At 39.7% G+C, this 23,755-nt stretch overlaps 8 protein-coding genes and 1 long non-coding RNA gene across 15 annotated transcripts; 5 read left to right on the forward strand and 4 right to left on the reverse strand.

Moving 5' to 3' along the window:
* Window positions 1–15: 15 nt before the first annotated feature.
* LOC135793271 (HIG1 domain family member 1A, mitochondrial) lies at window positions 16–1,425 on the reverse strand. Of its 2 annotated transcripts, none has more exons than XM_065304160.1 (3): window positions 1,289–1,425; window positions 808–906; window positions 16–647 (listed from the first exon to the last, which is right to left on the reverse strand). In XM_065304160.1, exons 2-3 carry the CDS (start codon window positions 899–901, stop codon window positions 466–468), a joined length of 276 nt encoding a protein of 91 aa, XP_065160232.1. In that variant the 5' UTR covers window positions 902–906; window positions 1,289–1,425; the 3' UTR covers window positions 16–465. The 2 variants fall into 2 exon arrangements, with proteins under 2 accessions (XP_065160232.1, XP_065160231.1); XM_065304159.1 differs by having other exon boundaries at window positions 1,221–1,381.
* Window positions 1,426–1,628: 203 nt separating this feature from the next.
* On the forward strand, window positions 1,629–3,421 carry LOC135793266 (oocyte zinc finger protein XlCOF6.1-like). Its single transcript, XM_065304155.1, has 2 exons — window positions 1,629–1,820; window positions 1,959–3,421. Exon 2 carries the CDS (start codon window positions 1,960–1,962, stop codon window positions 3,121–3,123), a length of 1,164 nt encoding a protein of 387 aa, XP_065160227.1. The 5' UTR covers window positions 1,629–1,820; window position 1,959; the 3' UTR covers window positions 3,124–3,421.
* On the reverse strand, window positions 3,360–8,837 carry Top2 (topoisomerase 2). Of its 3 annotated transcripts, none has more exons than XM_065304143.1 (5): window positions 8,697–8,837; window positions 8,425–8,611; window positions 6,553–8,365; window positions 4,403–6,496; window positions 3,360–4,342 (listed from the first exon to the last, which is right to left on the reverse strand). In XM_065304143.1, exons 2-5 carry the CDS (start codon window positions 8,458–8,460, stop codon window positions 3,714–3,716), a joined length of 4,572 nt encoding a protein of 1,523 aa, XP_065160215.1. In that variant the 5' UTR covers window positions 8,461–8,611; window positions 8,697–8,837; the 3' UTR covers window positions 3,360–3,713. The 3 variants fall into 3 exon arrangements, with proteins under 3 accessions (XP_065160215.1, XP_065160214.1, XP_065160216.1); XM_065304142.1 differs by having other exon boundaries at window positions 3,360–4,345; XM_065304144.1 differs by lacking the exon at window positions 8,425–8,611 and having other exon boundaries at window positions 3,360–4,345.
* A 26-nt stretch (window positions 8,838–8,863) lies between these two features.
* On the forward strand, window positions 8,864–13,409 carry Pfk (ATP-dependent 6-phosphofructokinase). Of its 4 annotated transcripts, XM_065304148.1 has the most exons (7): window positions 8,864–9,052; window positions 9,829–9,987; window positions 10,499–11,052; window positions 11,386–11,494; window positions 11,590–13,055; window positions 13,124–13,212; window positions 13,295–13,409. In XM_065304148.1, exons 1-7 carry the CDS (start codon window positions 8,864–8,866, stop codon window positions 13,312–13,314), a joined length of 2,586 nt encoding a protein of 861 aa, XP_065160220.1. In that variant the 3' UTR covers window positions 13,315–13,409. The 4 variants fall into 4 exon arrangements, with proteins under 4 accessions (XP_065160220.1, XP_065160219.1, XP_065160222.1 ...); XM_065304147.1 differs by having other exon boundaries at window positions 13,124–13,409; XM_065304150.1 differs by lacking the exon at window positions 8,864–9,052 and adding an exon at window positions 9,275–9,738 and having other exon boundaries at window positions 13,124–13,409.
* gcl (germ cell-less) lies at window positions 13,382–16,310 on the reverse strand. Its single transcript, XM_065304154.1, has 3 exons — window positions 16,171–16,310; window positions 14,887–15,557; window positions 13,382–14,827 (listed from the first exon to the last, which is right to left on the reverse strand). The coding sequence occupies exons 1-3, from the start codon at window positions 16,308–16,310 to the stop codon at window positions 14,205–14,207; spliced, it is 1,434 nt and encodes a 477-aa protein (XP_065160226.1). The 3' UTR covers window positions 13,382–14,204.
* Window positions 14,700–16,165, forward strand: LOC135793272 (uncharacterized). Its single transcript, XR_010548593.1, has 2 exons — window positions 14,700–14,830; window positions 14,901–16,165. It is a non-coding gene; the product is annotated as an uncharacterized lncRNA (long non-coding RNA).
* A 776-nt stretch (window positions 16,311–17,086) lies between the features above and the next one.
* On the forward strand, window positions 17,087–18,576 carry LOC135793268 (cytochrome c oxidase assembly protein COX18, mitochondrial). The gene is made up of 4 exons (XM_065304157.1): window positions 17,087–17,799; window positions 17,855–18,127; window positions 18,184–18,294; window positions 18,347–18,576. Exons 1-4 carry the CDS (start codon window positions 17,287–17,289, stop codon window positions 18,530–18,532), a joined length of 1,083 nt encoding a protein of 360 aa, XP_065160229.1. The 5' UTR covers window positions 17,087–17,286; the 3' UTR covers window positions 18,533–18,576.
* Window positions 18,577–18,733: 157 nt separating this feature from the next.
* On the forward strand, window positions 18,734–22,038 carry TM9SF3 (transmembrane 9 superfamily protein member 3). Its single transcript, XM_065304153.1, has 3 exons — window positions 18,734–19,040; window positions 19,182–19,377; window positions 19,786–22,038. The coding sequence occupies exons 1-3, from the start codon at window positions 18,969–18,971 to the stop codon at window positions 21,249–21,251; spliced, it is 1,734 nt and encodes a 577-aa protein (XP_065160225.1). The 5' UTR covers window positions 18,734–18,968; the 3' UTR covers window positions 21,252–22,038.
* LOC135793267 (phenoloxidase-activating factor 2-like) lies at window positions 21,580–23,452 on the reverse strand. The gene is made up of 3 exons (XM_065304156.1): window positions 23,131–23,452; window positions 22,704–23,076; window positions 21,580–22,648 (listed from the first exon to the last, which is right to left on the reverse strand). Exons 1-3 carry the CDS (start codon window positions 23,349–23,351, stop codon window positions 22,103–22,105), a joined length of 1,140 nt encoding a protein of 379 aa, XP_065160228.1. The 5' UTR covers window positions 23,352–23,452; the 3' UTR covers window positions 21,580–22,102.
* Window positions 23,453–23,755: the final 303 nt, after the last annotated feature.

Genomic DNA, 23,755 nt, shown 5'->3' on the forward strand with positions numbered 1-23,755 from the left:
GACATATCAGTAACATTAGCGGACACGAATTTATTTACAAAAATAAGTTACAATTAAATATTTATGCATTTGCTATATGTTCTTTGTCAGTTTGAATTACACTCATTTATATTATTCTCATTATCAATAATTAGGTACAATACTTTATTTCTTACAACATTATTTAAGTTAATTTAGTATCCATTATCTGTTACCCTTTCCTGAGTTTTTTCAATATTCAATCAACAATAAAATAATTTCAATTTAACCATATTTCGCCCGCTACTAATAAAATGTACGCAGTATATATAATGAGTGGAAACAATAAATAAAAGCAAAACAAACAATATCACAAATAAATAGATTTTGTGTGTGCGCACCCACATTCGGGGTGGGGTTATTTCTATACATCAGGTTTTAGTATGAACTAAGTTGTCTAGTGAGTGGTGTCCTAAGCAAATTGGCTAGTGTTATCATTTTCCTCAATTACTTCTTCTTTAGGAAACGTTCGTTGATGATGCTATAAACTAAGCCTAGGGTGAGCGCACCCACAGCTACACCCTGTGCGCCAACACGGAGTTGCATTAGGAACACGCTGGGGCTCATCATGCCACGACTTTTGAATTTATACGCGCCATAAGCGACAGCGGCTGCACATCCGGTTATAGCTGAAAAATTAAAAACACATTAATTACACTAATTATTGTTATGTGTAACTGTAATTATCTAAACTCACACATATTCAATACAATATTGTGTAAAAATAGCAATTTTAATTAAATAAGTATGCTTATTGATTGCAATGGAAAATTACATCAGAATACTAACCAACAGGAAAAAATGGCGCCTCCTCAGATTTTCGCGCTAATCTCTCTGCCTGTGATTCGTCCTTATATTCGAAAATTACATCACGTTCGCCCATATTTGCTAAAAACAACAAATATCATAAATTAAAACTTTGTACTTTTGATCCACATGTGTGAACCTGAGTCACAAATATAGTAATTGGGTCAAAGTTTCAATGTCTAATCTTAATATGAAACACGGGATCATATGGTTATAATTTTCCAGTTAAAAAACAACTGCACGTCCAATTATTTAATATGAGCAATTGTAACAGGAGAGAATTATGTAAACCTATCATTAAGTAAGTAAGCTGATAATGTATTGTGCAACATTGAACTTGATGAATTTTGATGACTAAAAAAGTATATGTACAACTGAAGAAAAATTACACTCACACATTGCAGACATTATAAAAAGGGTAAACCAAAGAACACAACAATTAAAACTAGTGTAAATTAATTACTTTAAATCTTCAGCGAGACGTTCGTTTCTAGGCGAACTGAAATTCAACTGGCAGAACGTAACCTTAGCAATGTTCGACTGACTGATACGTTTGCAATTCAAGGTCAATGTGCAATCACGTGTTGATGTTGCCAAAAGTGGCAACACTGCAAAGTTTAAAATTTAAACATATTACGCACAATAAATATCTCTATTTCAATAAATTTGGCGTCATTTATTTTAAATTTATGTAATAGATTTAATAAAAATGGAATTTGTTTGGTATGTTTCATGATTTGATTCCGATTTGTAGGTTTGAGAGCTGTTGTAGTGGTGGGAGTATTGAGAAGCGGGCGCATTGCATTTGTTTGGTGCAAGCGCAGCGGGCGCGCTCCTCAATGTCGTTTTTTATGTTCACGTTGTTCACGGCAAGTAAGTTTAACTCGTGCAACTGATAAGTGCCTTCTACCTGCCGCGCGAAACGCGCCTCCATGCCTCATCTCACTGATCAACAAGTGTCTGGCAATTGTTTTACCAACATAATTACGTTTTAAGTAAGTAAACTCGTTTATCGCCCAGCGCCAATACGCGTATTAATAGCTCCTCCACCATGTTCCCAACTCCTCCACCATGTTGACTCCGCACATCGCTCGCCTACAAGAAGCGAATTTAACATCGCCAATTGCTTCCAGAATGACCGCCAATAGTGCCATTCCAACCAACGTGTCCACCGTGCGTTCACACAAGATGGAATTGTCGTCAACCACAACCCTAAAGGAGACTGAAACAGATATATCTGAATTGGATTCACCACAAAAAAAAGTAATTAACTTACATCCCAAGGTAGCCATCCTGCAGGCATTGGGCCTGATGCCAATTTCCGAGGACATCTACAACAACAATGAGACTGAACCAGAAACAAATGAGAAACTGATTGTACTCCAGTGTCAGGAGTGCAAAGAATATTTCAAAACACAAACCTCATTGAAGAAGCACTGTGCTGAGGACCATAGCATTCCACTGATATACTACTGTAAGTTTTGTACGATTTTATTCGAAACGCGTGCGGAACTTCAAGCGCATAAAGACGAAGCTCACAACGGCCAAAAACCTTACACCTGTACCATGTGTCCACTGAGTTTTATTAGTTTGGACACACTCACTGCTCATGTACGCCGGCACAATGGCAAAGCGCCTTACACATGCAAAATCTGCGAGAAAGGATTCGACTTATTCAAAGAATACAGAAAACACAAAGAACTCCATCAACTTGTTAAACCCACACCAGTCAAAAACCACGAGAAAAAATTCGCGTGCAAAATCTGCGATCGAGCATTTCGTAAACCTTGCGATTTACAGCGTCATATTCGTGTCCACACTGGCGAAAAACCCTACGCATGTTCAGTATGCGGAAATAGGTTTCAACAGGCGCACAATTTAACCAAACACATGATCATTCACACCAAAGAAAAACAGTATGAATGCGATTTGTGTAAAAAGATTTTTGGCCGAAATGATGTTTTACGGAGACACATGTTAACCCACTCAATTCACAAACCATTCGAATGCAAAGAATGCAATTTGAGTTTTGCAAGGAACTCACAACTTCTGGAACATTTGAAAAAACATCCACACGATGATAAACCTCAAGTAAAACCGGCCGAGACTGATAGTAAAGTTGTAATGGAAATACCAGAAGAAGACGAGGCGAAATACGATGTGCATATACAAGAAACAAAGCAACAGAAACCAAAAAAAGCTGGCAGGAAACGACAGATTAAAGAAGAAGTACAAGCAGTAGAATCACAAGTCAAAAGGAAACGTGGGCGCCCGAAGAAAAGCCCTGGAAAAGCGTAAAAGTTTCTATTTTGTAACAAAAAGACAATACCAATTTTATTTTTGCGATTATGATAATCTCTATGTTTGAAGCAGAAAAAAGTGCAAAAGAATGCATTGCTTATTTTTATCGAAATCTCTAACGTGTGAGAAAGTTTGTGCCTTAATCAAGTAACAAGTGGCTTATTAAGTGGAGGACAGGAATCGGGGATAAATTAAGAAACCAGAATGCAATTATTTTTACATTAAGATGATGGTTACTGTCTTAAAACTGTTATCTTTATATTAGAAATAAATCTTACGTTGGAATTTTTCACAACTACATTCGAACATTCAGTTTCAGTTTGATTTTGATGAGAATATGTACGTTTTTATTTTGTATTCTATCCATGGAGTATAAAAACGCGTGTTATTTTATATAAAATCAGACTACTTAATAACCGGTAAAAATTAAATAAAAAAATATCGATTGTTATAAATATTCTTTTATGATGAGTTAGTTAATTTAGACGTAGCACATAAAAACATGAAACGTGTGTTTAAATACGGTAAAATAATTACTTAAAATGAAACAAATTACTAGGTAGAGCTCGAGTGTTTCCCGAAATTGATTAATCAGAGAGGTCAGAGTCACTAAACTTATACTTGGATGGTTTGGTGGCGCGCGCCGTCCGCGCCGCTGGTTTCTTCGGCACGAAATCGTCATCATCATCACCATCATCGGATTCGCCGCTGTCGCTATCGCTGCGCGCGGGCTTCTTTTTCTTCGGGGTGGTTTTCTTCTTCGGCTTCTCGCCGCTTGAGTTTGTCTTTGCTTTCTTCGATTTAGGCGCGGGTTTTTTCTTCGGAGATTCATCGTCGGAGGATAATCGAAGCAGTTTGCGTTTGGTTCCCGGTGGTTTTTTAACTGGCGTTGGCGACTTACCAACCATTCGGTCAAACATATCCTCACTGCTTTCATTGTTTTTCGGTGGTGGTGAGACTTCATCATCATCGTCGCTGTCGTCCTTTGGCTTGGGTGTCGTGGCAGCAGGTTTGGCAACGGCTTTCGGGGAACTAAACATATCCTCATCGGAATCATCCTTTGCACCTGCGCTGTCGAAGTCATCGTCCGAGTCGAGGTTGTAAATCTTTTTAGGGACATTTCGTTTGGGTAAATCGCGAGGGGCCTTTTCCACCGCAGCTTCATCGTCATTAGAATCGGAATCATCACCGTCCTTGGTAGTATTTTTACCGTTCTCTGCTAAAATATTACAAAAAAATGATATTTTATCTAAAAATACATGATTTTAATACATACCAGCTTTCTTTGTGAATGTTAACTTGGTCTGCTTCAGACCATCTTTGCCTGTTTCTTTCTTCTTGCGTCCTTTCGCCTTCTTCTCTGCTTCTTCGGGTGTTCCCACCTTTTTCTTTAAATCAGACGCCTTAGTCATATTATCAAACTCGTCTGCCTCCTCTGCAGTATCTTGTGACAGGCTTGTTTGAAGTACCTTCTTGGGCCGATTCTTTGCACCCGCAGCGATAAACTTCTTCTTCATCTCATCTGAGATTGTTGGTTGGATGCGTTTTGCGTTCGGCGACGGCATCGTCTCATTCATATTGACGAGCTTCTTCCTGGAAGCCAAGCCCTTCTTTTCACCCTTACCTTTGGGTACATTCGCTTCTTCACGGCGTTCGGCCTCTTCCACCTCATCCAATTTCTTCATAAACACATCCAAATCCTCGCGCCACAAATCTGAATTACTCTTAGCTTGTAGCGTCTTCAATTCGTGAATTTTTTCATCACGCTGACGCAATAATTCCGATTTGCGTTCATCTGTCAACATCCAAATGGACATACCAAGAAGGTAATCAAACTTCTTATTCTCGGTCACTGTATCAGTGGGTGCAGCAGCATGTGAACTATTGCCATCTTCATCTACCTCACCACCCTCCTCTTCGTCATCTTCTTTTTGAGATTCTTTCCACATCAACACCGGATCCGCTTTGAAGCCTTTGCTGATAAGTTCCTGGATAATAATCTTTCGCTTTTTGTTTTCGACCACAAGCGTGCCATCGCATTTCTCCATGATGAAACGCGCCTGATTGGAGAGTTTATTCGCTTCCGCTTCCAACATACCCTCAAGATACTCCTTCCGCTTTGTGTACATCTTCAAACGCAGCGTGTAAAACTCTCGCATGATATCCATAACGTTTTCCATTCTTCGCAGACATCCCAAATGGTCGAATACACACATTGATGACAAAGTAAAAGAATTCTGCAGCTTAAAAACTTTATGAAACCCTTCCTTTTCGATGTTTGAAAATTCCGATGGAATTATCGACACGGTCATCTTGACTGTCGTATCGGTATTGTATTCCTTGTAATCCGAAATCAATGCTTTCACCTTATCGCTGCCATTCATCAACACCTCAAGCACATTCTCCTTATATACTTGCGTCCATGTACCGACCGGCAGCTCGGTGATTTCAATGCAGTTGTGGCGAGTGACTGCAACCTCACCACTCGTCACATATCTATGTTCGTCCACAGATTCAACCGTACCCTTGAAGTTCTTATACCACGGATGCAACTGTGGCGGATCGCGACCATCAATCATCGCCCGTATCGCCTGAACAAGATCCCTCGGATTATAATTCGGGATTTTGGTCATCCAGCCTGTGCCGATACCGTCCGCGCCATTGACAAGCAGCATCGGAATAATCGGGCAATACCACTGTGGTTCAATTTTTAAATTATCATCGAATTCGTACTTAAGAAGCGGATCATCATGCGGATGGAAAATCAAGCGGGTAAGTGGCGACATCTTTGTGAAAATGTACCTGGGACTGGCGCAATCTTTGCCACCAGCTAACCGAGTACCAAACTGACCACGCGGTTCCAACAGATTAATATTATTCGAACCGACGAAGTTTTGCGCTAAAGCAACAATCGTTGAGCACAGGGATACTTCACCGTGATGGTATGCAGACTTTTCAGCAACTGAACCAGCCAGTTGCGCCACCTTTACTTCCTTCTTGTCGTTACGCTTGATGCAAGTGAACAAAACTTTACGTTGGCCAGGTTTCATACCGTCGACAATGCATGGAAGCGAACGAATATTATCAGCGTTCGAGTATAGAATAAACTCCAAGTTAATAAAGTCCGTATAGGTGACAGATTTCGTAGTTTTAGTATACAGATATTTTTCAGGTAAACCGAGCTCTTTAAGTCGACGATTCTCAACCATAAAGTTAGTGAGCCATTCCTTGCGATGTTCGATGTGTTTCTTACTGAACGCAAGCAAAATGTGATCGTCGTCGCGCTGTCCGCCGTAGGTAAACTTAATACGATGGCGTTCCATGTTGGTGAAGTATTCTTTAGCCTCCTTTGAAGTGGAGGTTCCCAAACCTAGAATATTTCACCGAATTAATAACAAACAAAACTAATATTTAAAAAATAAATACCTTTGTAGTATTTGATGGAGTAAGTCCTATAGTTTGCTGTATTGCTCTTCCATTCTTCAAACTCTGGTAGTGAATAAAATGACAATTCCTCGTTCCTCTTCGTGGCCTTAACAATCGGCGTAATAAACTGTTCCAAAAAGTTCAACCGCAATAACTCCGGCCAGTTGCAATGCACAAAATTAATTAACAATCCTTTAATGTGAGATCCGTCCTGATCCTGATCAGTCATAATCATAATCTTTCCATATCTCAACGTCTTCAAATCTTCCTCAGTGTTATACTTTTTCTTGTACTGCAATCCGACAATCTTAACTAAATTATTAATTTCCGCATTTTCTAAGATCTGCTTGTGTGTGGCTTCGCGCACATTGAGCAGTTTACCACGCAGTGGAAACACGCCGTAATAATCGCGTCCGATGACACCCAAACCAGACACGGCTAAAGATTTGGCTGAGTCTCCCTCAGTCAAGATGAGTGTACATTTGAGCGCGTTCTTACCACCAGCTTCGTTAGCATCCTCCAGTTTGGGTACACCCTTTACTTTCGTTTGTTTCCTACCGCCAACTTTATTCAATTCAGTCTGAGCTTTAAATTTCGCCCACGAGAGGACGTGCTCAACTAAACCGCTCTTCACTACTTGCCCGATGAACTTTTCGCTTAGCGTCGCCTTCGATCCAAAGTTCTTTTGGAGTGAAGTCATGTTTTCCTTGGTCTGTGAGTCGAATGTGGGATTGACAATCAAACAATTGATGAAGACCCACATGTGGTTTTTGATCTGATGCGGTTTGATGGCTACACCGCCCTTGTTTTTTTTCTTGAGAATCTCCTGCGCTTGTTTTACTATCATATCAGCGATGTAATCCACGTGGCGACCACCTTTCGTTGTGGCAATACTGTTTACAAACGACACTTGCTGGAAACCGTTGTTCGACAGACAAAACGCGACTTCCCAACGGTCGCTGACAGTCTCATAGACGACTTTACGACTCTCCTCATCCTCGTTAGATTTCAGGTACAGATCTATGTAGTCCTTGAAGTTTTTCACAGAGAGACGCTCCCCGTTCAGGAATACTTTCACGCCACGTGTGGACGCAGCTACGTCATACGCACGACGACGCATTAGACCTACGATATCATCATCTAGTTTCTCCATGCTGAACTTAGACAAATCCGGATAGAAAGTGATCTTTGTATAATCGGTATCCCTGGCATTTTCGCTGACACTGGCCTCCTTGGTGGCTCCCATGTTGTCCGTCCAGGTTTGTTTAAACTTTCGCTTGTATTCCCTGCTGGATGTCTCAACTATGAACTTCTTACTGAAAATGTTGCACAGCTTGGCACCGTAGCCGTTTCTACCGCCTGTGACCTTTGCTTCTTCATCATTGTAGTTGGAAGAGGTGAGTAGATGACCAAAGATCATTGTTGGTACATACATTTTTTCTTCTTTGTGCATGACAACAGGAATACCTTGCCCATTGTTCCACACTGAGATCTTGTTCTCCTCTGGTTCAATCTCAATCTTGATGCAATCCATTGAGCTATCTCTTTGCTTGTTATCGGCGGCATTGACAAGGATTTCATCAAAGATTTTGTACAAACCAGGAACATAAGTGATTTGTTTGTTGACCATGCACTTTGCCTCAGTGTCATAGATCCACATTTGTTCTGTGAGATGCTGCACTGAGCCAATATATGTGTCGGGACGAAGCAGGATGTGCTCCAATTGAGATTTCTTCTGATAGGTTTGTTCGATCGACATGGCGCCGTTGGTGTTGGCTGAATCTGAACCTTTGTTCATTTTCTGGAACATTCCCTGCAAGTTTTTTCAATAGTTTGATTTCTACATATATTCTTCATATGCTGCGAACTAACATTTAATAAATTTCGCCTAAACGAGCAATTTAACATCGTGATAAACAACGAAAAAAAACCGTTACATGAAGATGCATCTTCTTTTTGGCGCGTAAAATAAATGTACTGATAAGCAGAAGCAAACGGCAATATATCAACCTAATAGTAGGAGATAAGCCCACAAACACTGAAAGAAACGCTTGTGATGCTACTTTGCAGAACAGTTCACATTCACAAGAAAAAAACATTACAAGAAATTTGCAGTTCAACGGCATTTTGTGGGGTTAGCTTACCTTGAGATCAGTCATTGTGACAACTGAATGATGCAGTCAACTAAGCGCACAAAAAAATAATAATTCGGACCATCCAGGGAAGCAAAATTTCTGTAGAATATCTTGTGAACTGCTGCTGGCGGAAATCGCACAGAATCAATCACGCACAAACGCACGAAACCGTTTCAATGGCGGTCCGACCACTCCAACAACGCTGCTATACACCGGCACTCTTAGAAACTGTTTTGCGAATTTTCCTAACTGCCGGCAAGTTCAACTGGACCAATCGGGTGCAAGCATTTGCTATTCTAACCAATCGCAGCAATGTAGAGAAATCAATGGTACAAGCGTCCCTAGGGTCCCCAGCACCTTTCGTGGTAAATGTTTAATGAACGTCATCATCTGTCAAATACTTACAACCAAAACATTTTCAAATTATTTGATTCTATACCACTTGATAATTTTCAAAATTTTAATTATTACAAATAACTACTGTTTATTTGATATAATTTTATGCTATTGTATTTATAAAACACATCGAACAATCTATGGGTAAGAAAACAAACAGTAATAGGCAACCATAAATACTTAACCAACAATTCAAAAACATAGGCAAATTTAAAAGATTTTAAACTTTTAAGAATATATTTGGTATTTTACTTATTATAAGTTTCCTAAAGAGATAAGATATCTGATCAATATTAAATTTACCCTTTACAACTGTTGTAATGAACTCGTTATGTCTACCCTAATGGCATCATTCATTTGTTTGTTTGTGTTTGAAACATACGACCACTTATCGCAACGAGTACAATTGCGATGATAGCACTTCGAAGTTAATACAGACGTTCGGATCCAACGATAAGCGTAGAGAAATTCTCGCATGCATAGTCTGGCTCAGTCCTGTTTCGGCTGCGACTCGATTTGCGTGCCAGTTCAAAAGTTGAACGAGTTCTATCAGCTAAATCACGAGAGCCGCGATCGCCGGGGTCACCTTCAGGCCAAGATTGTTTAAATTCCTGCTCAAAGCATTAGATTAACACCTCATCACTCCACACACGCTGTATGTACAATTTTTACAGCTCATTGCAACGCCTAGACGGTAATTAATGCGAACATTTATCTTTATTGCTTATTATTATTCGATTTTTAGCGTTATACTGTGAAGTCAAGCTTAAGGAACGCAAATTCACCCTCTAGAATTGAAGAATACATGGATTCCCAAGGTTCACCTGGAAGCATGAAGTTTATTGAGAGGGGTCTTTACAAGGGCAGGGGGATTGCAGTGCTTACAAGTGGTGGTGATTCCCAGGTATGAATTCAAATCATTTTTATTATAATAGTTGTCTATAAAAAAACGTGTAATAACAATTGATTTATGTTGTATTTACACAACATAAATTTATACAACTTATATTAACCATCATATAAATAGCTAATGAATGATAATGTATGTCCTGCATTTGTTTTAAAGAGTATCAATTTTGATATAAGTGTAGAATAGGTGTCTAAAAATAACCTGTTCAGAAAAACTAAATTTCAATTGTTTTATTTATTTAATCAACTAATTTATTAAATAAATATTATAGTTATCTACTGCAGACAAAGTTAAAATCAAGTTTTTCACTGATTATGTTTGATTTTTCATTTCATTTGTCATTTCCAAGTGATAACTCTTCTCTTATCTATGTTTATTATTGTTTGCATGCTTATATAATAGCTTATTTATCTAGTCAAATACTTGTGGCACTTGGATAAATATTTGTACTGCAAATATATTAGAAAACTTTGGATTTTATATGAAAACTTTGTAATTTTTTCAGGGAATGAATGCAGCTGTACGTTCTGTAGTCCGCACAGCTCTATACCTAGGATGCAAGGTTTATTTCATTAAGGAAGGCTACAAAGGCATGGTCGATGGTGGTTCAAACATCGTCGAAGCGGCCTGGTCGTCCGTTAGTTCCATAATTCACTTGGGCGGTACTATTATCGGAACAGCGCGATGCATGGAGTTCAAAGAACGCGAAGGCCGTAAAAGAGCCGCCCACAATTTAGTCAAACATGAGATTAATAATTTAGTGATTATCGGAGGCGATGGAAGCCTCACCGGGGCCAATTTATTCCGCGAAGATTGGCCAGCATTGTTGAACGAACTGCTAGCCGAGCAACTGATCAATCAAGATCAGATGAAGAAATGTGCGAATTTACAGATTGTAGGCATGGTCGGATCCATAGACAACGACTTTTGCGGCACGGACATGACCATCGGTACCGACTCAGCACTACATCGTATCATTGAAGCTATTGACTGTATTGTTGCCACTGCATATTCACATCAGAGGACATTTATTCTAGAAGTCATGGGCAGACATTGCGGGTATGTTTCGATTCGGCAATATTTTCATTCCTCTTGTGTGCAATAACACTTTCTGTGCTTGCCATTCACGATTAACAACTCGTAGGTACCTGTCACTGGTGACAGGACTTGCGTGTGAGGCTGATATGGTCTTTATACCAGAATACCCCGCGGAAGATGACTGGAGGAAGTTGATGTGCGACAAGTGCTCGCAGGTATCCCTCCCATTCACTTATATCACTTTATCCTTGCGTTTTTTTTTTCTTTCTCAACAACAAACACATTATCCTTGTATGCATGTTTGAATCGTTAACTTGACTTTGATAAGTGTGGTAAGAGAATGAAATTTTACAGTTATCTCGCCCTTGTGGCTTCGCTCGCTTGCGAGGCTGACTTTGTGTTCATTCCGGAAGATCCACCTACGGCGGATTGGCCTGACAAATTATGCCGTAAACTATCTCAGGTACCACTAAATTAATTAATGTGTGATTTAAGTGAAACACTTGACACTGTTTTCTTTAATTTTCATTATTTAGTATTAATTATGCTTTTCTTTAGCAACGCAATGAAGGAAGACGTCTGAATATAATCATTGCTTCGGAAGGTGCCATTGACAGACAGGGAAATCCAATCACCGCAGAAGAAATAAAAAACGTAATTGTAAAGGAGCTCAAACAAGACACCAAAGTCACCGTCTTGGGTCACGTGCAGCGCGGTGGTAATCCTTCAGCCTTCGATCGTGTTCTTGCATGTCGCATGGGGGCTGAAGCAGTGTTGGCAGTTCTTGAAGCCAATCCTAATGACCAGCCTTTATGTATATCTCTTGATGGTAATCAGATTATAAGATTGCCTCTCATGGAGTGTGTGCGACAAACGCTGGCTGTTGGTCAAGCACTCGCCAATAAGGATTTCGAAATGGCTTCAAAACTACGTGGAATTTCATTCGAACGGAATCTGGAAAGCTACAAATTAATGTCGAGACTAAAACCGCACAGAGACCAACAAACCTGTAATCTGAAGAAAACTCGTCCTTATCGTTATGCAATTGTAACTATTGGTGCCCCTGCATGCGGTATGAACGCGGCCATCTTTGGCTTCGTGCGTAATGCGATCTTCTGTGGCGATATCACATACGGCGTGCTGGATAGTATCGATGGTTTGATTCAGGGTAACTTCAAGCGATTGGAGTGGGCCGATGTAGACGGATGGGTATCTACAGGTGGTGCTAAATTAGGCACAAGACGCGTTACTGCTGGGAAAAATATTGCGCAAATTGCCCAACAGCTGGAGAATTTTCAAATCGACGGTCTATTACTAATCGGAGGTTTCGAGGCGTATCAAAGTGCTGTAGAATTGTTGGATGCAAAATCAACCTATCCCGTGTTTCGTATGCCAATTGTAGTCATTCCTGCCACCATTAGTAACAATGTACCTGGAACAGAGTTCTCTTTAGGCGCGGACACTGCGCTGAATGAAATCTCTGAGATTTGCGATAGAATTCGACAGTCGGCGCAAGGCACCAAACGGCGTGTGTTTATCATTGAAGTGATGGGCGGATACTGTGGATATTTAGCTACATGCGCTGGTCTTGCAGCCGGGGCAGACGCAGCGTACATTCACGAAGAAAAGTTTTCGATTAAAGATCTACAGGAAGATGTTTATCATATGGCAACGAAAATGTCTGAAGGTGTGCAGCGTGGTCTAGTGCTGCGGAATGAACTTGCAAATGACAACTACAACACTGAATTTATGTATCGGTTGTATGCCGAGGAGGGTAAGGGCATTTTCAGCACCAGGATGAATATTCTCGGGCATATGCAGCAGGGTGGACGGCCGAGTCCGTTCGATCGGATAATGGGGACGAAATTCGCCGCTAAAGCAGCAATGTGGATGCGGACAGAGGTTGATAAACGCATTGGATGTCCATCTTGCACTGTGGTAAACAGTTGCGTTTTACTGGGAGTTCAGAGAAGGCAGTATCAATTCACACCGGTTTCTGATTTGAAATTGGTGACCGATTTTACGTAAGTCTCTACATCATTGTAATCACTAAATGAAAATCAAGAATCTAATACAATTGTAATGTTATTAGGCATCGTACTGGTGTTGATCATTGGTGGATGAAACTCCGACCACTTTTACGTCTCCTGGCGAAACATGAGTCTGCGTATCAGGAGGAAGGTGTGTATATGACCGTTGAACAAGTACTCAGCAAAGTTTTCTAAGTCCAGTGTGTAAGGCATAGTTTAACACTCAAAACTAGTTTCACTTTTTAGAGAATAGTGCAATAGATGCTCTGTTAACCTGTTTGTGCACGTCCCGCGGAAGAATTTTAATACATAGCAAGAAATATATACAAAACATGTTTATTAACATAACTATCAGTGAGTATGAACATAAGATAAATCCTTTGATCTCCGCAAAGCATAAAAACTCTTCTCAACAACAACCATCTATGTACCCTGCCATATCGATAGTAGTAAATATTTTATTAAATATTCTCTTGTTATTTATATAAATATATAGTACTCAATGGTCAAGCTTACTCATAGAGAAATGTTGCGCCGCATTGTGTGACTAGTCATTTTAGTAACATTTTTTTAGTGAACGCAAGTTAAACCGTTTAGTGGTAAGAGCACTTTGTTTTCTCTTATGTGTGATTATTAGTTGAACGCAAAAAAAAACAACTTAAGATTTCTACATATTTAGCGTGATTCCGTAATTAATATAAAAAAGAAATGGCATCGTTAATAGAAAAGAAAAAAACTCAAGCGAATACACTCTGCAATGATAGAATGGTCATATGTACTTAAATAAATACTATCGACGCTAAATTTCAATGAAATAATCGACATTAAGTATATCACAAGAACAATGATAACAACATGGAATTTTCGCGTCCGCGCGAAGTTAGTTGTGTTAATCTTACCGGTAATGTACACTCAATCTTATAAAAACGAAAATAATTTTATAAAGATTAGTTACATTTGTTTCTCCTCCTCTTTGTCTTAAAGTTAAGTATATTAAACGTTTGCACTCAGAATTTACCCGCTTTGAATAAGCACGTGTTTTTAAAGTCGATCAATTTTCAACGTTATCATTATAATAAAGTTAGTGCATTGGTACATTAATCACAATACTATATGACTATATGTGTATGTGGAGCTTATAGATTAGATCGACTGCACTGATTCATCACGCGCCTCAAACGGAGAGGTATAAAGTACATTCGCGGAAAGCACAAGCGGGAACTGAATGTCCGGTGGGAACTTGATGAGCGTCACCTCTTCACTTTTGTGCAGAGCTAGTCGATGAATACCCGAGCACTGCGTGAACGTGATCTGCTTCTGTTCGTTGAGCGCGTACACCGAGACGCGGATGATTATATGCCGCACGCCTTGCAGACTCAATAACTGCTCGAACTCAGGACGATGGTTGCGCTTCACCGAGAGACTATTCTCGTCAGCAATCATGATTAAATCTAGGCCGTAGTGGAAGCCCGTCCATCGCCACATGTGTTTTTCATTTGTGGTCAATATTCGGCCACAGCGCAGTGCAACATTAAGGAAGGTTTCATCCGAGCAGTTGTCCGGACCTTTTTCTTCATTCTGATTGATACGCAGTGTACATTTCCATCCTTGGAGGATGATACGATCAAGCCACATGCGTGGTACAATATTATCCCGCAGTAAAAGCTCCACGTCCATGTGATGGGCGATTAGATGTTGAATTCGTAACGCACGGAAGACCTTCTCGAAGCAGGCACCTTCTTCAGTCAATAAGTATGGAACTTGACCTGGTAAATAACAAAAAATTAAAATACAACTAAATTTACTAAGTTTTTATTAATATTACCGCTTCTATTGCAGTAAAATGCAGCAATATCCCTCGATCCAATACTCTCATCACACTCCGGATGAGTTTGTAAGTACATCCATTGAGACAGCAGGACATACAGGGTGATTTCAGTCTTCATCACGCAAAGCCCCGGATGTCCCACCAGGTGCTCCATTAAAGTGACAGGAATGGTACGCAGGTCGTTCAGACTATTATTATAGTACATCATTAGATTCAGCAGAAACCACTGCACGCACTGGTCGCGCAGTTTTACGTCTCCGTATTGGCACGCGGCGTCGTAATAGTGCAACGCCGTATGGGGATTGATTGTCTCAAGCATTACTTCACCGCAGCGTTCGATCACGCCATTCAGTTGCAGCATTGTTGCTGCGGCTAAGACACTCACGACGCCAAGGGGTTCTAGGTGTAGCTCATCGCTGTAGAGTGCACCTAGTACTGTCCGCAGCGCATCCTTGGTAATCAGTGGGTCAACCACGTCGATTTCAATGCGTGTCTCGCCGGTTTCCTTCCAGTTTCCGCCGAACATACTGGCGAAATAGGGACTCTGGCCGAGATACACTTTGTGAAGGGCGAATTCTTCGTCGAGGGCTACGACAGTCACGTCGCTGTCGCGGCCTTCCACGAAGAGGGCTTGGTAAATGTATTGGACAGTGCTGCATAGTTTTTTTCTGCAAAATGAAAAAGTTTCTTAATAATTAATTAATACTTAATTACAACTAGGTAGTTTTATGTCACGCATAGTACCGAATTAATGGTTGACATTAACAACGTGTGTAAAATTTGTGTTTTATGCACTGCACGGAAAATTAATTAGTAATTCAGGTCTGTCCGGCCATATATGCATTCCTCAATGCGACCCATCGAATTTAATGAGGCTTTTCATTTAAAATACGGACAATACAAGGCCACGACGTGTAGTGTGATAAACACCGACCTGAATCATCGAACAATTGATTTTTATTTAATTTAAAAAATAGCAGAATTATAAAAATATGCTTCATAACTTTTAAATGCATCGAAACTAAGTGAAACTTATCGTAAAACGAAACATGAAACAAACGTACACTGTTCAGGAAGTTCTCAGACTTATCCAAGCATAAACTGAACATGAATAATAATATTCTACAGTTGATAAGCGCAAATTCTTGATTACACAAAGGTGTAAATTTGTATGTTCTAAAGTAGCTGGAAAATGTCACCGTCTACCGGTAGTTGTGCGGTAACTTTCGACGATGACTTCATCACTATAAATACATACAAAGTCATAAAACATAAAGTTACCTTTTTGGCGTGTGCATGGCGATGTCGATAATTTTATCCATTTCATCCTGAGAGCTAGATTCGCTAAACTTTCGCTTCCTACCACGCACCAGATCAACAACAATCTGATGGGGCGAATAATTACTGAATGCAGCACCCATGGTCCCGTTCGTGTAGTTGTGGAGTGCGTGGGCTGGCAAAAAGTCCAAATACGGCGATGATGCAAAGACGTATGCACGCTTACCGCATGCTCCAGAGTTTTGCTTTGATTTAGGTTGCGGCTGGCCTAAATCGTCTTAAACACCCACGACTTCACACACGAGCACGCGTGTAGTTACTTCCTCAATCGCGAGCATTTTTTTTTAATTCGAGATGCGAACGCAAGTGGCGAAACCGTTAAAATAACAAATGAGAAACGGCAGTCTGAATTGCGCCACCAAACAGACACGAACTGGTGTAAACACTGCACGCTGCACACTGGCTCTCGTCGTCGATGTATTGCCACAAACACATTAATGCCAAACAGGACGATGTGATAATACTCACGCCACTCACGCGCAATCGAATGACACTACTTTTCGATGAGTGTTTTCGGTCTCGTCTAGTTCAACTTGCTAAAGCGCATCGACGTAAACACACTTTCTCTCTGCGTGCACTGTTTTGCGCGACTGGCGCAGGTTGCAGCTGTTTCTGTTGTGAATGTTCATGTAAATAGATCATTAGCGTCTCGTGCTGAACTGCAACTCATCACTTTAATTGATCGAGTCACAGTAAATAATACACTTATTTCTTCATTATATTGTAAAGTTGGAATTTGAAGGATTAGAAATGTTTATGAGAATACACACATCAAATTTGGAGACATTAATCAATCTGACATTTAAATTAACAATATGCGCTGCCCATGTGTTCTACGAATATACCCGAAGATGTAAATTTCGTGTATATTCGTGTTTACAAATGTCAAATGTTAATTCCTCAAAATTTCAATGAAAGTCATAAGAGTTTTAAAATTTTCTTAAATTATTGTCCCGTTTTGCGGTCATTTTTAAGCAATGTAAAATTCCACGCAGATCTTTTAAACACCAGCTAGAAACGTATTTGTGGCGAAGTTTCGGTTCCACATAGATCACCACAATGAGCGTGTTGCGGGCTCTTGGTTCGACATGGAGGTTATGCAGCCGAAATTTAAACCAGTTATCTCAATTTTCAAGCTCAATATTTATTAAAAGTGCCCATAGAAATGACCGTACAAATAATGTAGCAGGTAGATGTAATATGGGAGCATTTTATGGCCAAAAACGAAATTTTTCGTTACAATCAACAATAGAATCATTGGCAACAACTCAAACTGGTGTCTTCAGAGCCATATCTGAAAGCACTCCAGTTGAATGTGTTCAGGGTTTACTAGTCAACTTACATGCAGCCACAGGTCTTCCATGGTGGGCCACAATAATATGTACAACAATAATGATGAGGTCCATGGTGACAGTACCTCTTGCTATTTATCAGCAGTATATTATGGCTAAAGTTGAAAATATCAACAAGGAAATGCCTGAAATTGTAAAGGAAATCAACAAGGAAATGTCTGTTGCTGTTAGGTTGTATAATTGGAATGAACAAACAGCTAAATATGAGTTTAAAAAGGCTGTAGGTATTTGTTACAGGTTGTTTTTAATTTAACACTAAAATTGCTTTGCTTTAGGTGAAAAAGCAATGGCGTAATTTGGTTGAAAGAGATAATTGCCATCCAGTAAAAGCCACTTTATTAATGTGGTTTCAAATACCAATGTGGATATCATTTTCCGTCAGTTTAAGAAATTTAGTTTATGAATTGCCAAAGCTGGATTTTGATGCTAAAGTGACACTCAGGGAGCTTTCCATGGGTGGATTTGGCTGGATACCAAATCTTATTGAAGTGGATAGTTCATGGATTTTGCCAGTGGCATTAGGTGTTATAAACTTGGCTATCATTGAGGTATAAAACAGTTTGTATTAAAAAATGCAGAAGAAAAAGTGAGAATAATGTTTTAGTTGCAAGTTTTATCAAAAGTGAACCCACCAAGTAAATTTCAACGTTATCTGACGAATTTCTTTAGAGTATTTAGTATTATAATGATTCCCATTGCAGCATCAGTTCCTTCAGTAAGATATTTATAGTTTTTTTGTGAATTTTTGTAAATATTTTATGTTTCAGTGTTTAACTTTATATTGGACCACATCATCCGCATATGGGCTCATACAGAATTTGGTTTTAATGTCGCCTAGGGTGAAACGTAGTTGCAAGATACCATTATCAGCATCTCAATTGCAGAAACCTTATTCACATGTGTATGATGGTCTCAAACAAAAGTTTAACATTGCAAATCGTTCAAATTCATAGCGTAGGTATAGAATATTTGAATAAAGTTATTTAAAACATAAAAATATCTTGAGATGTTTCCGCAATTAAATTTTATTTAATTTAAATTAGAAGAAGCGCATTCGCGGCATAATTGTTTTTAATTTATTTTTGTGCTTCTCGTTTAATTCCGCCTCACCTGACGAACACGCACGTACACACCCGAGGAATGTTGTTGACAGTAAGTCAGTCGCGAGCGGTCGACATCGGCTGACAGCTTGCGGACCAGCACGAGCAGTGTATTTTCATCAAGTGTCCTCCGCTCCGCGCCTCCCTGTGTCCGCCGTGTCTACGTGTTGTGCGCGCAGTCAATTTCGCCAACCGAGAATTCGCATCTTATGGCCACAGGCCGGTGTGATTGAACCATCCGCAAGCCGAAATCGATTCGCGCCGTTCGCGATTCTACAATCAATTCGAGATGTATCTTCTGCGAACATTCGTCGCAGTGATCGCCCTTCTCGGCGCTTTCGCCGATGAACACGACCATTTAGTACGTATCTACCGAAACATTGCTTACACAGAATTCTACGAAATGTGTAAACAATATGCATCTTCACAATTTGCTATTGATGCAGTTATATTTCACCATATGTGATATTATCGCGTAGTAATGTACATTTTTATTTTTCAGTATGAGGATAAAGATGAGGTAGTTCTGTGGATGAATACAGTTGGGCCCTACCACAACAGGCAGGAGACTTATGCCTATTTCTCATTGCCATTCTGTGCTGGCAATAAGAATGCAATTAATCATTACCATGAAACCATGAGTGAAGCATTGCAGGGTGTAGAGCTGGAAATCAGTGGGATTGATATTGAATTCAAAGGTAAAACATTCTTATCAGCTCTTTATTATGTGGCATTCAATTATATATTATTTGGTATGCTGCATAAATCCACAATTGTTTAAATAATTGCTTTCTGTTTTTAAAGTTTTATCATTTACTTTACAATATAAGCAGTTTGGTTCATTTTTCAAAGAGAATGGTGTCAATTTTTCTAAATATTTAGGGATAAATTATATTTACAAAAGAAGTTTCTTCATATTTCATATAATATTTTATTACTTACACAGTATCTAGCCATTGTTTCAGAAATTTATTTGAACAATTTATCTTGTTCATGTTTGATAAGGAGGTGTTGTGTTAAAATGTTTGCATCAACTCACCTGCTGTTTTTAAATCATTTTACACCTGAAAATAATTGCAAATAAATTTAAATATTTATTCTTTCAGTTGATGTCCACAAAGCAATCTACTGCGGCGTTCAATTAGACGCTGAAAAATACAAAGCTTTTGTCTATGCTGTCAAAAACCACTACTGGTATCAAATGTATATTGATGATCTGCCAATCTGGGGCATTGTTGGCGAAGTAACTGATTCTAATTACTACATCTGGACACACAAGAAGTTTGAAATCGGTTATAATGGTAAACAGATAGTCGATGTCAACATCACATCGGAAGACAAAGTTCTCCTCACGCCGAACACGAAACTTTCCTTCACTTATGAAGTCATCTGGAAGAAGAATAACATCAAGTTCGAGGATCGTTTCGATAAATATCTTGATCCCTCTTTCTTCCAGCACCGCATCCATTGGTTCAGCATCTTTAACAGCTTCATGATGGTCATTTTCTTAGTTGGTTTGGTGTCCATGATCCTGATGAGGACACTGCGTAAAGATTACGCTAGATATTCCAAAGACGACGACGTAGACGACATGGAAAGAGATTTGGGTGACGAATACGGATGGAAGCAAGTGCATGGTGATGTGTTTAGACCCGCATCGCACTCATTGCTTTTTAGTGCTTTGATTGGTTCCGGTCATCAATTGACTACTGTCGTCTTCAGCGTCATCACATTTGCGATTTTGGGCGAGCTGTACACCGAACGCGGATCTCTCTTGTCAACGTCGATTTTCGTCTATGCTGTGACCTCACCAGTGAATGGATACTTTGGTGGGTCGTTATATGCCCGAATGGGTGGTAAATTATGGATTAGACAGATGTTAGTATCGGCTTTTCTCATGCCCGCTTTGGTGTGTGGCACCGCGTTTCTGATTAATTTCATTGCGATCTACTATCATGCGTCGCGTGCGATTCCCTTTGGAACGATGGTGGCAGTTACGTGTATCTGCCTATTTGTTATCCTGCCGCTCACGCTTGTGGGCACCGTCCTCGGGCGCAATCTCGCCGGCCAGCCGGATCATCCGTGTCGTGTGAACGCCGTGCCACGTCCCATACCCGAGAAGAAATGGTTTATGGAACCGGGTGTTATTATTATGCTCGGTGGGGTGCTACCTTTTGCGTCGATTTTCATCGAAATGTACTTTATTTTCACGTCCTTCTGGGCGTACAAAATTTACTACGTGTATGGCTTCATGCTGCTCGTCTATATTATCCTGCTGATTGTCGTCGTTTGTGTGACGATAGTCTGCGCGTACTTCTTGCTCAATGCGGAAGATTACCGCTGGCAGTGGACGTCGTTTCTCTGCGCGGCCTCGACGGCACTCTACGTCTACTTCTACGCCGTGTACTATTTCTTCTTCAAGACTAAGATGTACGGTCTCTTCCAGACCGCGTTCTACTTTGGCTACATGGCGCTGTTTAGTGCTGGCATGGCTGTGATGTGCGGCACTGTTGGTTATGCGGGCACGTCGCTCTTTGTGCGAAAGATCTACTCGACTGTGAAGATCGATTAGAGAGCGTTTATACGAAATTCCATTCAATTGATGGTCGAAATCACAGAGGTACATGTGTAAATAATTTATTACGGTGCGATTTGCGTGTGCATTCAATTCAAAACAGCCATAACATACGAAATTCCGAGCGCTCAGAAATGGGAAACAATGGATTCAGATTTACAACCATTTAACTTAATTATTTAAATCGCGGATTGGTTCCGACGTGCGAACTAATTAATATTAGTGAAACTATTGTAAATACGAAATAGAGTTTGATTATTTTATCCCCCTTTTTTTTTGCAAATGTAACAGCAAATTGCTATCATTTCGATGCGGGGTCAGTATATTTGTTAAATTCTGTTTTATTAGAACTACACACGGTATAAAATTAGGCGAGTGTTATTAAAATATATAAAGAAACTGACACGATTCATAGTTTACACATTGACATTGAAATTTCGAATGAAGGCGTCGTACCTTTTAAGAGACAGTCCAAATAACTACAATTTTTAAGACGATACAAGATGCTGGATGTTTGAAGCGGAGACACTTTTGCAAAGTCACGCTGCGTTTGCAGTTGTTTCTTAGTATTACACATTATTGTCGCAATTGTGCATCATCGTAGGTAAATTGGCAATGTTGTGCATTGTCGAAACAACAACTCGCAAGTTGTGTGTCACCTTTGATTAACAGGACATGAAGAATCATCCTTGGGCATCAAAATAATATAAGAAAACAAGAAAACATTTCCAAAGTATGAACATTGTGAATGTGCTATAATAATATAAAATCTTGTAAGATATGACTTGCTGTGCGTCGTCATTATATATAAAAAATACTTTAATCCTGATATTCAGAGATTATCCTCTTCATAATTTGTAGATAAATGTATCGAGATTCAACGAAATTAATTGTTTATCGATCCAATCGATGAACATGGCAACGTTCACGTACACGCCTGGTGTGTTACGCAGCCCGCACGTTAGGCCCCATGAGACGATGCCAACTTGTTCGAAGTGCTCATTGGAATCGTCCACTGGACACACCAATGGACTTCCACCGTCTCCTTTGCACGTATCTTTGTTGTGCTTTCCACCAGCACACATGAAACTCGGATGTAACTGGAAATGTGGTCCAAGGCGAGCTGTGCGTAGGCTGTGCAGGCATTGTTGTTGAGGAACCACCGGAAGTTCAACCTTTTTAAGTGTGGTTTGATAAGCGCCATTTTGATAAGAGTTCTTGCCCCATCCGCTTGCTATACATGCTTTATCTATTGTTGGTTGGGAACCTTTCGGGGCCTGCGGCGGGAGGCAAACCACGCCGATGTTTTCAGTGAGTTTGAATTCTTGATTCAAAATAAGCAGAGCGATGTCATTACTTAAAGATGGCGGATGATAATGAGGATGAATTATAATCTATTGATATTTTAAGTTTATTATAACTTTTCATATTGTTTTATGATAGTTTTACCTTTTGTGTTAATCTATCTTGATGAGGTAATGGTTCTTGTTGATTCGCCCAATCGAATTCACCTGCGCGTACTTTGAATACGCCGCCTTGAGCTACACAATGCGCTGCAGTGATGGCTACCTTAGGATGAATTAAAGACGCGCCACATTTGTACGCACGGTTTTGTAGTAGTCCCAACATCCAGGGAAACTCACCGAAGTTGGCTGCGTTTGATGGATTTGCACCGTCACTTACTATTCTATATGCTAATGTGTCACCGATCAGGGAAGAATTGCTAATGCTGCCTAACTTTCCGCATTGCACTTGACAACAGACATCAAAGTCTCCTGTGCATTCTTCACTTTCATCTTCTTGTGTTTCTTCCTCGTAAACTCTTAAATTATTAGTAATTATTACTCCCAGAAATACAAAAATCAAATATTTATACCTTATATCCATGATATCAGCACCATCATCAACTAAACCAACAAAGTCTTCTTTGCATTGCCAGTATGGCACACAAAAACAATTCTTGTTTGTTTGCACCGTGGTTTCCGCCACCATTGAAGTTTGCAGATACAAACTGTATGGATTATAATTACTTACTTGTACCAGACATACTTTTATTGCAGTTAACAGCACTAGCAAAATTATATTGGGATGAAACATTTTATTATGTTTTATAATGAATTGCGTCTAGGTAATTATAATGTCTCCTTGTCACGTTGTACGCCAATTGTCATCAATTGTAAAATAAACCGCATGCGAAAAGTTTGTCGTAGACGAAAACAAATGACATTGGATTATCGTGATGCACTGCAAAGTTGACCATCTGCTCTTATTTTGAATTTTTAAATATCATAACACAGTATGGCACGAACTTTGATTGCGTGTAAACAAAACTCTTATAATTAATTAGTTATTGTGCTTCTTTTTGAGTTTTTTATCTTTAGAGTATTTCCGATATCATGTTTTTGGGCACCTTAAAATGGCTATAATACATATCGATTTCAAGTAGCACAAACCTTTGCGCTCCCTATAAATAGTGCTAAGACACGCTAACCGGTGTTAGT

The sequence above is a fragment of the Atheta coriaria genome, unplaced genomic scaffold (genome assembly GCF_025399875.1).
Source record: "Atheta coriaria isolate IRGN ID8LTWV9N9 unplaced genomic scaffold, Caltech_Dcor_3.1 hic_scaffold_6_pilon, whole genome shotgun sequence".
Taxonomy (NCBI): Eukaryota; Metazoa; Arthropoda; class Insecta; order Coleoptera; family Staphylinidae; genus Dalotia; species Dalotia coriaria.